The 17,450-nt window shown below is 41.5% G+C and overlaps 1 protein-coding gene across 3 annotated transcripts in view; it reads right to left on the reverse strand.

The window, feature by feature from the left end:
• b4galt2 (UDP-Gal:betaGlcNAc beta 1,4- galactosyltransferase, polypeptide 2) overlaps nucleotides 1-17,450 on the reverse strand; it is a 465,910-nt gene that overhangs the window by 58,885 nt on the left and 389,575 nt on the right. For 2 of the 3 annotated variants that reach the window (XM_060830513.1, XM_060830512.1), the window contains exon 5: nucleotides 14,332-14,454. The exons of the other annotated variant lie outside the window; for it this stretch is intronic. In XM_060830513.1, coding sequence (XP_060686496.1) covers nucleotides 14,332-14,454 — 123 coding nt within the window. The remainder of the gene's footprint in view (nucleotides 1-14,331; nucleotides 14,455-17,450) is intronic. 3 annotated transcript variants of the gene reach the window in all.

A 17,450-nucleotide genomic window follows, 5' to 3' on the forward strand; every position in this document is an offset into this window, starting at 1 on the left:
TTCTGTTCCTAATGCAGCAAATTGAGTTTCTTGAAAAAGGTAATTAATTCAGTCTTCTTGAAAAAAAATCACCTTGCCACCTTTCGTGGCCATTACAAGACTCGCACAGGGACTCACAACAGCTCCAAACTGCTCACTAAGTGTTTAAAAAGGTGTCCCTGAGTGGGATAATGGAGTGACTGGGAACTCCTCTGGAGACAAGCTTTCGGAGTGCAAGGAGTCTCCTCATCAGAACTTCTTAAGAAGAGGATGGAGCCCCATTTTTAATTTACAATCATGCACTTAATAGCCTAACTAGAGATTGCAAAGCAAGTCAGGTAGCATCCGAGGAGCAAGAGAGTCGATGGTTCGAGCATAAGCCCTTCATCAGGAATTCCTAATGAAGAGCTTATGCTTGAAACATTGACTCTCCTGCTCCTCGGATGTTGCTCGACCCACTATGCTTTTCCAGCACCTCACTTTTCTCTCTGGTCTCCAGCATCTGCAGTCCTCACTTTCTCCTAGCGATTTCAAAGGCTGAACAATGTGTTACTTGGTAGTAATACAAAATATTTCAAAGTAGGGTGCATTTACACATCAAAATAGGCAAATCTCACTCCAAATAACTAATTTTGATTAGTTCGCTATTAAGATCGTGACAAAAATATAATTTTGTCATGTTTACATATCTTGCCCCTGTAGCTTTCAACTTTTTATTACCTATGTTTTGACAATGTTCCGAAAAAATTAAAATGGCTGCCCAGGGAAAATGAATCTCTTTCAGCCAGACAATCAAAAAATACTTGATAAAAATGTTTGGAGGGGGACAGTGCAGTTAAAATGAAAATATACACATTCAATAATCAGTGGCTCCTTTGAGAAATGTGATACATAACTGACACAGTGCATCAATCTGATCTCCTAAAAGATAACTAACAATGTTAATGCTTCCCTGGAACTAATGTGACCATGTATCAGCTGGTTTATTAAATATCTCAGCAGGGAGCATCCACACGTTTCCAAATTTCTATGACACAAGCAATTTCCAAATCAGAAAAATTGGAACATTTTAAGCAGGTTGTTTAAATATTAAACAAAGAAATTTGGAATTTAGAATAGAACAGCATGAAAAGTAGGAGCAGGAGTATACCATTCAGTTCCTTGAGCCCATTGGCCCATTCACAGATATCGGAAGTGATCTGCCTCAACACCATTTCCTTGTATTACCCCTATATCCCTTGATGTTTTTTAATATGCTTATGATGAACACATTCCTCCAATGATTAAGCTTCCACAATACTCTGGTGCAGAGAATCCCAAACATTCATAGCCCTCTGAATGAAGAAAATCATAATCATCCCAGCCCTCAATGTCCTGTCCCTTATTCTGAGACTGTGTTGTGACTGTGTCCCCTGGTTCTTGACCTTCTCAGCCAGAGGAAAGAACCATCCTGCATTTACCCTGTCAGTCCCTGTTCGAAATTTCTACGCTTCAATAAGCTCCTCTCTCATTCTTCTATACTCCAGACAATATCGGCTCAGCCTTTTTAAACTTTCCTCATTGGACAATCCATCCATTCCAGGAATTAGTTTGGTGAACTTAAGTTGCACTCCTGCAGCAGTAAAAATACTTTTCCTTTGCTAAGGAGATCAAAACTGCACACAATGGTGACAAGGGTGGGAAAATACAATCCGAATGAAAACATCTGATTCCTAACGTTGAGAAATAGCTTTCTGATTTTCCTCTCAAGGCGTAAATAGTGACCTCAGAATTCAGCCATTGACCAGTCACTATCTTATTTCCATGCACTTGAATTGCTTTAAATCATTAAAATACCTTTCTTTTATAGGCCATTTCTAATTCTTCGCCCCCTTCTCCAAGAAGGTACAATTTCCCAACATATAAATCAAAGTGGGTACTTAGCAGCTTTAGCTTACCAAATACTTATCCAAACCATCATCCAAATGCTTCTTCGCAACAATGCTCCATGATCACTCTTGTTCTCAACCCTTCATTCATGCAGGCCAGCAACATCAAAGTGCCTGCCTCGGAACATCATGCTTGTCCTAAGAATAACTCAGGCACAACATCAACCCATACACATTTTTCTTTGGAGTTCAGAGATCTCTCTAACTTGCTTGTTTCTGCCAGGTTGTTTTGCACACAGGGAGACACACATATCTCATGTAACTACTCAGATATGTTTGCACGCATGCTTTTTATGGAGCTCTATTTTTCTTCCTTAAAATCACTCCCCTTAGTGCTTACTTGGAAGCTTCCCGTCACTATCTATCTCACATTTCTTTCTTGTTGATAAAGGGGAAACATTAGATGTATTGTATTTAGAGTTGTAGTGTATTTAGAGTTCCAGAAGGCATTCAATAAGGTGCCAGATAAAAGGTTACTACACTAGATAAGAACTCACTATATTGGGGCTAATGTATTAGCATTGACTGAGGATTGGTTAACACACAGAGGACAGAGGGTCAGGATTAAAGGTCTTTGTCGTGTAGAAAGTTGTAACGAGTGGAGTGCCACAAATATCAAAGATAATTATTTAGTGTCTATATTAATGATTTGATGGAGGGGAAGAGAGGAACGTATGTAAATTTACTGATGAGACATGAATAGGTGGGAGGGTTTGTTGCGATAAGGACATAAGGGATCGGCAAGGGGATATAAATAGGTTTAGTGTGTGGGTCTTTTTCATGTTGGAAACAAGTAACAAGTGGAGTGCCAGAGTGATCAGTCAAAGATCAATTATTTATGATTTATTTTCATGATTAAACGGAGAAGAAAGATTGTCATGTTTCCAAATAGGGAGGAGGGTATGTTGTGATGAGGTCATAAGGAATGTGCAAGGGGATATAAATAGGCTTGGTGAGTGGGCAAAAACTTGGCAAGTGAAGTTCAATGCAGAAAAGTTTGAGGTTATGCTCCTTGCGCGGAAGAATCAGGAGCCAAACTATAATTTAAATGGAGACAGACTTCAATAAAATTGTACTGTTCAGGTATTTGGGTGTTCTTGTGCATGAAACATGAAAACGTTAGTATCCACAAGTAATCAAGGAGGCAAGTGAAATTTTAGCCTTTATTGTTGAGGGGTTGGAATTTAAAAATATGGACGTCTTGATATGACTAAATAGGATGTTGGTGAGGCTGAACCTGCAATTCTGCGTACAGGTTTAAAGTCTCTGCATTTAAAAAAGGATACACTGACCTTGGAGACAGTTCAAAAAGATTCACTAAGCTGATTCCCGAGATGAAGGGTTAACTTATCAGATGGGACACGATCTTACTAAGTGGCGAGGCAGGCGTAGGAGACGAAATGGCCTAATCCTGTCTTTGTACTGCACATTTATTGACTGCAGCACTAATTTACAGGCTTCCAGCCTCTGTGTGGGTCACATAGCTTTTTTGAGCGCACAAGGTCTTTAGTGCTCAGTTACATGCTGCTAGCATCGAGGGGTTGCATTGCATTTTAGTACAGAGGGTGGAGGCAGACAATTTGTGACAGTGGGGAGTACTGAATAGTTAGGCTATCAGTCGGGGCTGAACATTTCACTGTGCAACACTACATTATATCAATGTCAGAGCTACACCATATACTCACTGCCTACATAACAAAAACATTACTTCGCCATGTGTGAAATTCAAAGGAAGTAGTTCCTAGTTGGTGAAGGAGGACTACAGTCAGTCAGGTGTTACTACCACAGTCAAAGAGCTTGTCCTATTCTGGTCCAGAGACATGGCCACAGACAGTCGAATACTTGGTACTATCAGACTTTGGAGACCCATGTCGTTGGTTGTCCAGGAATTGGGCCATAGTCAATCCTGCAGATTAAGTGTAAGCGAACTGGAGGTTACAGGTATGGCACTCTTGATGCTGTAGAGGCAACATGACAGAAGACATGAACAGTAGCAGATTAAATGGACATAGAGTCATTGAGTCATAGAGATCGAAAGCTCAGAAACAGACCCTTCAATCCAACTCGTCCAGGCTGACCAGATATCCTAATCTAATCTAGTCCCATTTGCCAGCACTTGGCCCATATCCCTCTAAATCCTTCAAATTTATAAACCCATCCAGATACGTTTTAAATGTTTTTATTATACCAGCCTCCAACACATCCTCTGGCAGCACATTCCACACATCCACAACTCTCTGAGAGAAAAGGTTGTCCCTTTTATATCTTTCCCCTTTCACCCTAAGCCTATGCCCTCTAGTTCTGGACTTCCCTCACCCCAGGGAAAAGACCTTGTCTATTTACCCAATCCATGCCCCTCATAGAGTCATAGAAATGTACAGCATGGAAACAGACTCTTCGGTCCAACCCATCCATGCCAGTCAGATATCCCAATCCAATCTAGTCCCTCCTACCAGCACACAGCCCATATGCCTCCAAACCCTACCTATTCATATACCCATCCAAATGCCTTTTAGATGTTTCAATTGTACCAACCTCCACCACTTCCTCTGGCAACTCATTCCATACACACACCACCCTCTGCATGGAAAGGTTGCCTCATGCGTCTCTTTTATATCTTTCCCCTCTCACCCTAAACCTATGCCCTCTAGTTCTGGACTCCCCGAACCCAGGGAAACGATTTTGTCTGTTTATCCTGTCCCATGGCCCTCATAATTTTATACAGCCCCAGCCTGTTCAGCCTCTCCCGATAGCACACATCTTCCAACCCTGGCAACATCCTTGTAAATCTTTTCTGAACCCTTTCAAGTTTCACAACATCCTTCTGAAATGAAGGAGACCAGAATTGCACGCAATATTCCAACAGTGACCTAACCAATGTTCTGGACAGCTGCAACATGACCTCCCAACTCCTGTACTCAATACTCTGACCAATAAAGGAAAGCATACCTACCAGATGCCTTCTTCACTATCCTCGAGTAAAAAGTGAGGTCTGCAGATGCTGGAGATCACAGCTGCAAATGTGTTGCTGGTCAAAGCACAGCAGGCCAGGCAGCATCTCAGGAATAGAGAATTCGACGTTTCGAGCATCACTATCCTATCTACCATGACTCTACTTTCAAGGCGCTGTGAACCTGCACTCCAAGGTCTCTTTGTTCAGCAACACTCCCTAGGAGTGATTAAGTCCTGCTAAGATTTGCTTTCCCAAAATGCAGCACCTCGTATTTATCTGAATTAAACTCCATCTGCCACTCCTCAGCCCATTTGCCCATCTGGTCCAGATCCTGTTGTAATCTGAGGTAACCTTCTTCGCTGTCCACTATAACTCCAATTTTGGTGTCATATGCAACTTACTAACTATACCTCTTATGTTAAAACCAAATCATTTATATAAATGATGAAAAGTAGTGGACACAGCACCAATCGCTGTGGCACTCCACTGGTCACAGGCCTCCAGTTTGAAAAGCAACCAACCTCCATCCAAGGCCCTAAAGGAGCCTTCCACATCCATCAAAGTTTCACCTGCACATCCACTAATATCATTTATTGTATCCGTTGCTCCCAATGCGGTCTCCTCTACATTGGGGAGACTGGGCGCCTCCTAGTAGAGCACTTTAGGGAACACCTCCAGGACACCCGCACCAATCAACCACACTGCCCTGTGGCCCAACATTTCAACTCCCCCTCCCACTCTGCCGAGGACATGGAGGTCCTGGACCTCCTTCACCGCCGCTCCCTCACCACCCGACGCCTGGAGGAAGAACGCCTCATCTTCCGCCTCGGAACACTTCAACCCCAGGGCATCAATGTGGACTTCAATAGTTTCCTCATTTCCCCTTCCCCCACCTCACCCTAGTTCCAAACTTCCAGCTCAGCACTGCCCCCATGACTTGTCCTACCTGCCTATCTTCTTTTCCACCTATCCACTCCACCCTCCTCCCTGACCTATCACCTTCATCCTCTCCCCCACTCACCTACTGTACTCTATGCTACTTTCTCCCCACCCTCCTCTGGCTTCTCTCCACGCTTCAGGCTCTCTGCTTTTATTCCTGATGAAGGGCTTTTGCCCGAAACGTCGATTTTACTGCTCCTCGGATGCTGCCTGAACTGCTGTGCTCTTCCAGCACCACTAACCCAGTACTCCATCACTTCTTAACTTATACCTTTGGATAAAAAAACGGACAACTTTGGGGAGTCAGGAGGTGTGTTACTCACTGCAGTATTCCTAGCCTCTGACCTGCTCTTGTAGCCACTGTGCTAATATGGTGAGTCTAGTTAAGTTTCCTGTCAATTGTAACCCCAAGATGTTGATAGCGAGGGATTCAGGGGCGGTGATTACACCATCTCTCACTGGAGATTGTCATTGCCTGTCATTTACGTAGTATGAATGTTACTTACCACTTGTCAGCCCAAGCCTGGATATTGCCCAGATCTTGCTGCATTTGAACATGGACTGCTTCAGTATCTGAGGTATTGTGAATAGTGCAATCATCGGTGACCTTATGGTGGACGGAAGATTTCAAGTAACCAAATAGCAATTGCCTCCAAATATAGTTAATGTATCAAGGCAATAGTAGCAATAATTATTGAAATTTATGCAGAGTGTCTATTTCAATATTGAACACGCAAATTAGGAGTTGGCCAATCAGTCTCTTGAGCCTGCTCTGTCATTCAATAAATCATGACCAATCAAATCCTGTCATCCCTGACAACCTTTTAACCCCTAGCTTAAGGAGAACCAACCTATCAGTGCCTTAAAAATTTTCAAAGAGTCTGCCTCCACCTTATTTTCAAGAAGAGTTTAAAAGACTCATGACCTTCTGAGAGAAGAAAATTTGCTTGATTTCTATTTTAAATGGGTAACCCCTGATTTTCAAGCAGTGACCTCTAGTTCTAGATCTCCCATCAGAGGAAACATCCTCTCCACATCTACCTTGCCAAGGCATCATAGGGATTGTATTATTTTTAATTAAAGATTGTTTCCTGCTCAGGAGACCATGAAAATTCAAGCTTCCTTGCTGTCTGAGGCAAGCGTACATTTATGATTTGTCGCAGTTTTAAGGAACAGGTATTCTCTAATTGGATTTGGTGGCAAAGTTGGCAATAAGATATCGGAAACAATTTTCTTCTTCATTGCTCAAAGTTACCTTTAATCTCTAGATTTCAGTCAATAGTACTGTGCACTGGGCAACTCTACTCAGTTAGAAATAGTGCTCCTAACCATTATCACCAGAGTGAACACATGCTAATATCCCAACCCACAAACTATGATGCCACAGCAATATAATATAAAAGCTGAATCTACAGGACCATGAGACAGTTCAGCAAAAGCAGGGATGTTGTTGTTCATATATCTTCATCCTCTTCCCTTAGAGGAGGTGGAAGACTTGCTGGCCTGGTTGATGGTCTGTCAGGTCAGAAGGTGAATGTTCTTCCCATGGCTATAGTGGGAGGATGTTCCAGGTTTCTACAGCCCCATACTATGAGGAATGAAGTACAAATATCCCATAACCTCCCTTATTCATAGTTAAAGTTTGGTCTCCATTGACTGGGATTGTAATGAGTAGGATTCAAACTCTACACTTTCTCTATCAAAGGCAGGAGATAAGCATTTAGTAAATTTTCATGCCATCCAGAACAGGGTGGTCCAGTCAATATATTCTGTCTGCATTATAGTGCTGCATTAGTATAAGAAGTGTAGAGAATGCACAAAGAATGACCTTCAGCATACTAAATATTTGTCCTCCATACAGATTTTGCTGTCACAGTCAGCACCACCAGTGTACAAGGGCTTTGACTTACACACTTCAGGCTTTTGAACACAGGACTGTGAGAATAAAAAAGAGAAATAGCTACAAGATGCAAACACTTCAAGGCAGGAATTAACAAAACTTTGCAGGATACTCAAATACTCTCTCCTCGTGAGGAGGGGGTATTAGTAATTCATAATATCTACATTCTGAAAGAGTGCAGAGACACTTACTGCTGAGGGACAAATGAATCAAGGCAGCTCCCATACTCTAGGCAGAGAAACTTGTGCTGGACATTGCACATTAATTAAATATTAAAGAAAGTGAAACTCTTCATTTGACATAACGGCATGGGATGACAGCAGATGCTTGCATTGCAATGTAAAATCAATCTCTGTCTCCTAGAAACCCATCAATATAATGGAAATGAATAGTTTTTGCACTCAATGATATTGCTCCTCGGCAAAATGTGATAAACCATTCTGCACTGGCAAACTTGGAATTCATGATTCTTCTTATGCAAGAATGGGCTTACTTGGTTGATGTGGCAAGTTCCTTCTTGAATTCATCTGTAGCTATACAATGAGGCACAGTCATAATTGTTTTGATCCATAGTTTATGTTGTTTTGTTTATTGAGGAACTTTGCAAATCTTCCTATAGAGGTAGCAAAGAACCTAGAAGACCTCTGACATGGATCTTAATGTCTTTACATTTAACCAGGAGGAAAATACTCAAGGGAAACCGTGGTCTATCTATCAGTTGGCTGTAGCATCTATAAGTGTGGTACTGGCAAAGCACAGTAGGTCAGGCAGCATCCAAGGAGGAGAGTCTGCGTTTCGGGCAAAAGCCCTTCATCAGGAATGAGGCTTGTGGGCCGGGAGAACTGAGAGATAAATGGGAGGTGGGTGGGGTTGGGGAGAAGTTAGCTGGGAATGCGATAGGTGGATGGTGGTGAAAGTGATTGGTTGGAGAGGGGGATGGACAGGTAGGACCGTTCAAGAGGGCAGTGCCAAGTTGGAAGGTTGGGATTGGATAATGTGGGGGGAGGGGAAATGGGGAAACTGGTGAAATCCACATTGATCCCATGTGGTTCATTGACACCTACTGCTTAGCATTCCTGGCTACCTTTCCCTCACAGCCCCAATCTCCTTACATTTACCTCTGAGCCCTCTTGGTCCACAAGTCTCATGCCTGATGAAGGGCTTATGACCAAGATGTCGACTCTTGTGCTCCTCGGATGGTGCCTGACTGGCTGTGCTTTTCCAGCACCACATTCTTCAACTCTGATTTCCAGCATCTGAAGTTCTCACTTTCGCCTAGCATCTCTAAGATGAAGTAGATATTCTATTGTGCTGTCTTGCTGGCCTCATACCTAAGTTCTTTTCTATCCCTCTTTCTGTTCCTCCCCAGGAAATAAGTCAGAATGGGGGTAAACATTACGCAAGTTCTGGGGAAACTCACAAACAAGAAATAAACACTCTCAAGATAGATTTGACAGCAACCACCCCAGTCGCACTTAGGCTGCTGCACTTAATTAGTTGGGAGGGATGCCATTTTCTCCATCTCTCAGGAGCACGTTAATCAGGACGGTGATATAAAGAGACTCTAATTGGTCAATTAGTGATGAGTTGGGAAGGTTGACCATGGGTCTTCATGCCCAGCACATACTTTTGAGGTGGCAGGAGGCATCTGGATAACTTCCTGTAGCCAACTGTTCAATCATTTGTTCTTCACTTCCACTTCTTGGCAGAAGAAAATCCCAGTCGATATTTTTTTTAATAGTATCACTACTGTGTAGGAAGCAGGTCATTAGGCCCATCGGATCCACACCGACTTTTCGAAGAGCACCCCGTCCAGACCCATCCCCTAACCTAACCCCGTATCCCTGCATTTCTCATGGCTAATCCATCAGCCTATACATCCCGAGACACTATGGGCAATTTAGCATGGCCATCCACCTGACCCGCCCATCTTTGGACTGTGGGAGAAAACCAGAGCACCTGGAGGAAACCCATGCAGACACTGGGAGAATGTGCAAACTCCACAAAGACAGTCACCCGAGGCTAGAATTGAACCCTAGTCCCTGGCGCTGTGAGGCAGCAGTGCTAACCACTAAGTCACCATGCAGCCCCATTGCTGTTCTACTGCTGGAAGTGCAACAAATACCTTGCTCATACTGGTAAATGGAGTTTTCAACACACAACCAGCAAAGATACAACACAGTTGAGGGCAAGTGAAAATTTTCAACCACATTGGCTAGAGCAAATGTCATGGATGTTCGATATGAAAGGAATGAATTTACACCTTGGGAGTCTCTACAGTACTCAACTCCTCAGAACAAAACAAAAAGAGGTGATATTCATTACACTTTTCTTCAGCTTTACAGGATTAAATTATTTCTATTCAATCTCATTGGAACATAGAAGATGACTTTCCACAAAACACAATTTCTTATCAGGAAATAACATTTAAGTGGACCATTCTCTTCCATTATTCATGTCCCATTGTTCACCAAGGTCATATTTTGCACATTAGAAGTAAGCTAAAATTTCAGGACCAAAATATATTTTCTGCTGAAAATAGACATGGATATTGCAACAAAGGATTGACATCCAACTGCACCTTCCAATCAGAAAACATATGTACTTTGTACAGCCTGATATTCTAAATTACAGTAACTTTTAGACCAGCATTAAACTCCTGCTGAGTGGCATCACATCTCAGCAGGAGGCCCATGTTTGTGTGACACCAACATCATTTAAAGTCGACCTGTGCTCTTTAAAGTGCTGGGGAAGAGTGCGGCTCACAAGATGTCTGCGTTTGACATATCAGAGGACATATCAAGTGGCTCTAAAAGCCTGTATATAAGTGAAAGAGAGAAAGGCCATCCATCCAAAGAGACTACAAGATTCCCTTGACAAACTATGCATAGGCAATGAAACTAGACAGCCATCATGGTCTGTACAGCCCCAAGGGCCTGGGTACAGTGTAGGAAGAAGGTCAGTGACCTTATACTAGTGGGCAAGGTCAGTAAATTCATCATCAGGTGTCATATTGTTACAACTGATGCTCTTGTTTCACACATTGATCAATTCAATATATCCCTTTCCACTCATTGAACAAGAATCACAACCAATCATGATTCATACCTCACATTCACGTCATCTGATCCTCACACATTTAGTGATGTTGAAAACCTCACACCCAATACTCATAACTTGCATATATTGCCAGCTGTTCACCAGTAAAGAGCATGTCACCCAAACACATTGCACTGCATTCACTCACATCCTTCCTTCCTTCCTGCAGGATAAGGTGGTGGTAAGACAGCGGGAATTAACTAGCAGGAGACAGCTGTGGCTTTATATGCTAACCCAGATGGAGGTGATAGTGCTTATCATTAGTACAATGTCTAGGTCTGAGGCCTTGGTCAACATGGGCAAAACTCATCGAAGGTGACTGTGTGTTGGCATCTAATCTTCATTTTCAAATCCTGTTTCCTCCTCATCGCTGAATTTCTGATTTACAAACTCTGGTTCAAGAAAGCAGTTGTTTCTCTCTACTCCACCTCCCTTTTCAATAAACTGACCTATGTGACTTAATGCTTTTAGATTCTGAAGAACTGTAATCTGCCTAGGTAGAGATGGAGGAGCTACAGGAAGATACTGTCACTTTCTCTGATACCAAAGGATTTTGGACACAGAACGCTTGGAGAATTGGCGCATCTGTCACAGGCAAGAGTCTGACAATTACCTTGTGTAGAGTTTAGTGTTGTATGTTGCCTTAAAGAAAGATCACCTTTAAGCACTCCATGTGTTGACAATGTGATGACTTTGCCTGGCAATCAGCCAGCTATGTATCTGCAAGTGGCGCTCACGGAAATTATTATTTTTTTATTTGTTTTAATATCTGCTTCATAACTTGTCATGTGTTTTATTGCTTCAAATAAACTAACTCATGGCGCTAATTAATTATTAATGAATGCTTCATTAATGGGAAATCATCTTCAACACTGCATGGTGAATGGCGGGATAAGTCCTATTGTGCTTGAGCAGTCAGCAAGCAGGTAATCTACAGGTGGAATGTCTTAAATCAAGCTGGTGTATGAGAAAACCCTTGGTGTTTTTGTTCACTATAGCATCGGAGAGTGTTCAAAACACAGAATGCTGCTAAGTAGACAATCCCCACTGAGAGACCAGTTTAACTCAATTGAGAATGACAAATGGTTAGGGCGTGTGCCAGATCAATAGCAAGCAATGTCAAATCAAAGATACAAATCACACAACATCAGGTTATAGTCCAACAGGTTTAATTGGAAGCACTAGCTTTTGGAGCAGTGCTCCTTCATCAGGTGGTTGATGAAGGAGTGGCGCTCCGAAGAGACATTCCTGAAGAAGGGCTCATGCCCGAAACATCGATTCTCCTGCTCCTTGGATGCTGCCTGACCTGCTGCGCTTTTCCAGCAACACATTTTCAGCTATAACCGGGTGTTGTGTGATTTGTAACTTTGTACACCCCAGTCCAACACCGGCATCTCCAAATCATCAAATCAAAGATGTGTTGTTAGAATGTCCACAAAATCCTCCAGTTTAGACTGGGACACAACAGATCTCCGAAGAGAATGTGAAATGTTCACATTAGATGCAAACATTACAAGGCCAGCATTTGTGATCCATCTCTAACTTGAGAAAGTAGCTATGAGCTGCCAACTTCAAAAACGTACATTAGCCCATACAGAGTAGCTACACTAACCAAGTTATTAAGAAGGGAATGAAAGGAATTTCATCCAGTGTCACTGAAGAAACAATAATATAGTTCCAAGGGAGGGTGATTTAACTTTGAAGGAGAACTTGCAATTTCTGGTGTTTCTATATTTCTGCCACCCTTACCATTCCAGGTGATAGATATTGTAGGTTTCGAAGGTGCTGCCAAAGGAGGCTTGCTGTGCTTCTGCGGTACCTCGTGTAGATTGTATACACTGTTGCCACTGTGTACTGGTGGTGGAGAGAGTGAACGTTTCAAGTGGTGGAGAATGTGCTGATCAAGCTGGCTGCTTTATCCTGGATGAGCTTCAGAGTTGTTGAAGCTCCATCCAGACAAATCAGGAAATTCTATCATTAGTTTGATTTGTCCTTTGTAAATGATAGACAGGCACTAAGGAGTTAGGAGGTGAGGTATTCATAACAAAATTCCCAGTCTTTGGCCTGCTTTTATAGACACGTACTTATAATGGGTGGTCAACCTAGAATTCTGGTCAATGATAACTCCCAGGGTGTGGATGGAGGGGTTTCAGCATTTACGTAAAGACAAGGGCTCATGATGGTAAGTAAACATCTTGACTAACAATGCAACACCCAGTGGATATTAATCAGCAAGTATTCTGAAAGTAAGTGATGATACTGGAGACAGCAGTGATGGGGTGGGGATGGAGGGGCCCTTTTTGCTGTACACAAATTTAGTTGTGTTAGGTCAAACAATAGCTTTAGCTGGAATGTTGAGGTAAAAAATGGCACCATGGCATTAAACCAGTATTATACATTGACTAGCATCACAACATATGACTCTTGTCCATGTTTACCAATGACTTTACCAGAATGGATATAATGTATCCATTGTTTGTGACTTGCTTCTCAATCAAGTTGTTAAATTTAAATTTAGCACCAATATTTTAATTAAATGTAGATCCTATTCATTATGTTTGCTCATTTTTTGATTTTCCACTCTTAGCTTTCCCTGCTGCCTACAATAAAATATGACACTCTCTTCAACAATACAATCAGGCTTCTGCTGAAACCTCCAGTGATGCTCAATACTGACAGTGTTATCAATACCAACAGCTGTCTTCATCAATCATTAGCCAATTTTTGTATAAACTAAAGTCAAAAAAGGCAGGTCTAACCAAATTTATTGGCAAAACTGGTTAACTACCAGGAGAAAACTGCTTTTTCTGAAAGAGAGATTGCATTTAGAATTCACTGTTTTCAATTGGTTCGTACTTTCTTGCTTTATCATATGGCTTGGTTCTCTCAAGTATTTGTCTCTATTTAACAAAACAACCATAAAATGGTGCTCATTTTATCCTACAGGGCACTTAAAGAGAATTAGAAGAACAACAGAGATTGAAACAAAAACAGTAGAAAGAATACGACTAGATGAGAAAGAGGAATTGAGAGCAGAATAGAAATGGATGGCAAAATAGAAATTTTCAACAGCAAGCAGTCATTGTTACAATATATCAGTGCCAGCTCTTTGTTGATGCCATCTAAAACTAATCTCCCATTCTCTATCAATAGCTACTTATCTTCAAATTTTCATCCAATCTACCCCTAAAAGCTATTTTCCTGCTTCAATCACTCCCTATGGTCACACATTCTATCTGTGAAATGTTTTCTTTCAAACTTGTTTGCTCTAGTGGAAGAATTTAAGTGTTTCAAGTTTATCGTAACCATTAGCCATATCCTAGGTGCACAAATAGACAGAGTAATTAGTAAAAAAGTAAGAATCCCTCGCTGAAATGAAGTTAATCTCTGACAGGATCATATACCAGCATTAAATCAAACTCAAACAAGGTTCCTTCAATTATGACATCTGCATTGTCTTTCCTAATCAAAACTAACTTGGATAATTCTGATAATTCAATGGCATAATGATCTAAGTACCTGTATTGTCTTACCTGTTGTAAATATCATCATCTTCACCACCCCAGCCCCAGTATTCATTAGGGAAGCCATTAATTTTTAAAAATTGCTCCTTGCTCAGTCCTGACACTCCACCAAAGTAGCCACTGTACGGCAACCTAAGCGGAAAAAGAAAACAAATGAGAGAAAAAACATTGACAGAACATTGACCATCAATTGTGCAACACAATTTCATTTTTACACTGAACAGATTAATATTTAAACTTTGAAACTTTATCTGCCCAAATTTCAGAAGCTTAACGTCTGACCTTTTGGGTCGATTACAGCGTTAATTTATTGTTGATTTGCTTTGCTGCAGGACAGCATACAATCAAACAAATTGAGGGCAAGCTGCCATTTGTATGATACAGGTTATAGAGTGCTGTGAATTACCTGACAGGGTAAAGCCATTCCTAACCCTTTCTGCACTGTTTCTTTGCCTGAACATACTGGTTGATTTGCATTGCAGCAGTAACATGCAGTCTGAACACTTCTATTTTTCGAGTAAGATCTGGGCCATTCTATTTTCAATGAGTGGCAACACAAATACGAATAGGATGTCAGACTTCTGCAAAATCATTTGCCATATGGATTCCTGAAGTTGTATTATGAGGCAAGATTGAGCAGTTTAGGTCTATGCTCGCTGAAGCCCAGAAAAATGAAACATATTAGATTCTGATGGGCTTAATGCATTGATGCTGGGAAGATGCCTCCCTTGAGGGAGAGTCTAGGACTAAATGGTGCAGTTTAAAACTAAAGAACTTCCCATTACGATGGAGATGAGGAGGAATTTATTTTCTCAAAAGGATTGGTTAGTCTTTGAAGTTCTCTTGCTCATGGAGCAGCGGAGGTTGGGTCACTGTTCGAGGCTGAGTTTGACAGATGTTTGGTTGACAAGGAAGTCAAAGGTTATGGGTGAAGGTGAGAAGGTGAAGTTAAGGCCACAATCAATGGGCTCAATAGGCCCGTGTATATCTTGTAGGAATTTACTCTTGGACTAGAAACAAATTGCAAATACTTCCAAAAAGAGTACACAGAAAAACAACATATGTGCAAATGATTGACAGTCAGAAATCAGTTTAAAAATTTAAGTAAGGAGATATATCATTCTTAGAAACTTTTTTTTGTTTGATCAGTAAGTATTTCTCCATGCTTGAGATTTATAAGAAGGTACACGCTGACAGTCATTGCCTTGTTTTAACAAGTGGAGAGATAAGGAATTCTCAGATCACAGTTTTGATGCTTATCAAGAAGTGAGCTCCATTACATCTATTACAGAGACGACCACAAAGCTCTGAAGGTTTTTTTTATTAAGCTCGTAAGCTGCAATTCATCTTCAGGTTTAGCTCGCTGTCAAGATAGTTGAAGAAAATGTGAATGAGATGAAAATAGCGTTCTACAATCATAGTTACGGATGATTCAGCAAAAAAAGCCTGTGGGTCTTACTGGGCAGATCACCAAGTGTGTCATTTCAAGTTGCATGATTGGAGAAAAGGATTTTTACAGGATTTTTGACAGTTCTTTTGCCACAAAGTCAATCTTAAAAAGTGCTGAAATGCTCTTTGGCAAATCTGCATTGCATTCTGCTCGCACTTTAATTCATACTGACATCTCTCCAAGGCAAAAAGCAGGTAATCTGTCTGTTGTTATTTCTTGCATAGGTAGCTAGTGCAGCTCAAGCGTGAGTGTTTTGCAGTTGGTACAATGCCTATGGGGAACAAACATCTTCCTAGAAATGAGAGTTGTGACAGTCTTCCTGCAAAGCAGATTTTGCATATTTTAATGACTGGAGATTATGTTATCTGCACTGGTATCACTTCTACCAACCTGTCACCTTGTATGAACTTGCTTAACTTCCTTCAACACATCAAACAACATAAAAGTTATGCTCCTGCACAGACGCTACAATAATTTTGCACTTGAGTATTCTGTGAAACCATTTTTGACAACTCCCTGCACATACAAACCAGCAACTCCCAGTCAATGTAAATCATTTACCTGCAGCTTCTTTTGCAAGGCTGTACTTTTTAATGGTATTTGAGCTGAAACGATAATAGATGCCAATAATTAAGGAATAATTTTGGATCAGTATTTTCTACTTCAGTACGCCTGCTGCATGTTAATAGTTCACAACAAGAATTTGTTCATCTCATAACGTATGATTTTCCTTCTACAAAATTAATGGTTGAGAGAGTGGTAATTGCTGGCCACAGCATCTCATGTCAGCACAAAGCACTCATGGATAAGTATAATACATGGTCTGTGTCAAACGAAGCTCCCTGCATTTGGCCCCAACACATCAGTTTGCGGATTCCCTTACCTAGATTGAGTCAGCCTATAGGCCTTTTACATTTACATTTATTGCCTATTTGTTCTGAACAATGGAAGGTGGCACAGTGCTTAGCACTGTTGCCTCACAGCACCAGAGACCTGCATTCAATTCCAGCCTCAGGCAACTGACTAGGTGGAGTTTGCACATTCTCCCTGTGTCTGTTTGTTTTTCTTCCAGGTGCTCTGGTTTCCTCCCACGGTCCAAAAATGTGCAGGTTAGGTGAATTGGCCATGCTAAATTGCCTGTAGTGTTGGGTGAAGGGGTAAATGTAGGGGAATGGGTCTGGGTGGGTTGCTCTTCAGAGGGTCAGTGTGGACTTTGTGGACTTTTCAACTTGTTGGGCCAAAGAGCCTGTTTCCACACTGTAAGTAATCTTAAAAGTAATCTCAATTGGGTTACAGCTATTCTAAACCCCAAAAGGCTGAAATTAACAGTGGAAATGGAAGGCAGAGCGGGACTCTGGTCCCATCAGGCTTTGGCTCTAACCCCACTCTAAAGTACAAGAGTAGCTAACTTAAATAGTAGAAAGGGTGCAGAACATAGATGGGATGCACAGAACACTCAGAGAAGACTGAATGCCTGAAAAATAAGGCAAGGAGAGTAGCTGCTTAGAAAATGCCTGGCAGTGGGCAGGGAACAGGTTGTGTAGTGGTGGGGTTGGAATGAAAGTTGTAGGTCTGGGTCAATAAATAATTGCTGTCAAGGCAGGAGTGTGGTGCAGCAGGAAGATATAAAAGTTCTCTTTCCTTAAAAAGGAAACGGAAGCAATTGAGGGAATGAATT

The sequence above is a fragment of the Hemiscyllium ocellatum genome, chromosome 9 (genome assembly GCF_020745735.1).
Source record: "Hemiscyllium ocellatum isolate sHemOce1 chromosome 9, sHemOce1.pat.X.cur, whole genome shotgun sequence".
In the NCBI taxonomy this organism is placed as follows: Eukaryota; Metazoa; Chordata; class Chondrichthyes; order Orectolobiformes; family Hemiscylliidae; genus Hemiscyllium; species Hemiscyllium ocellatum.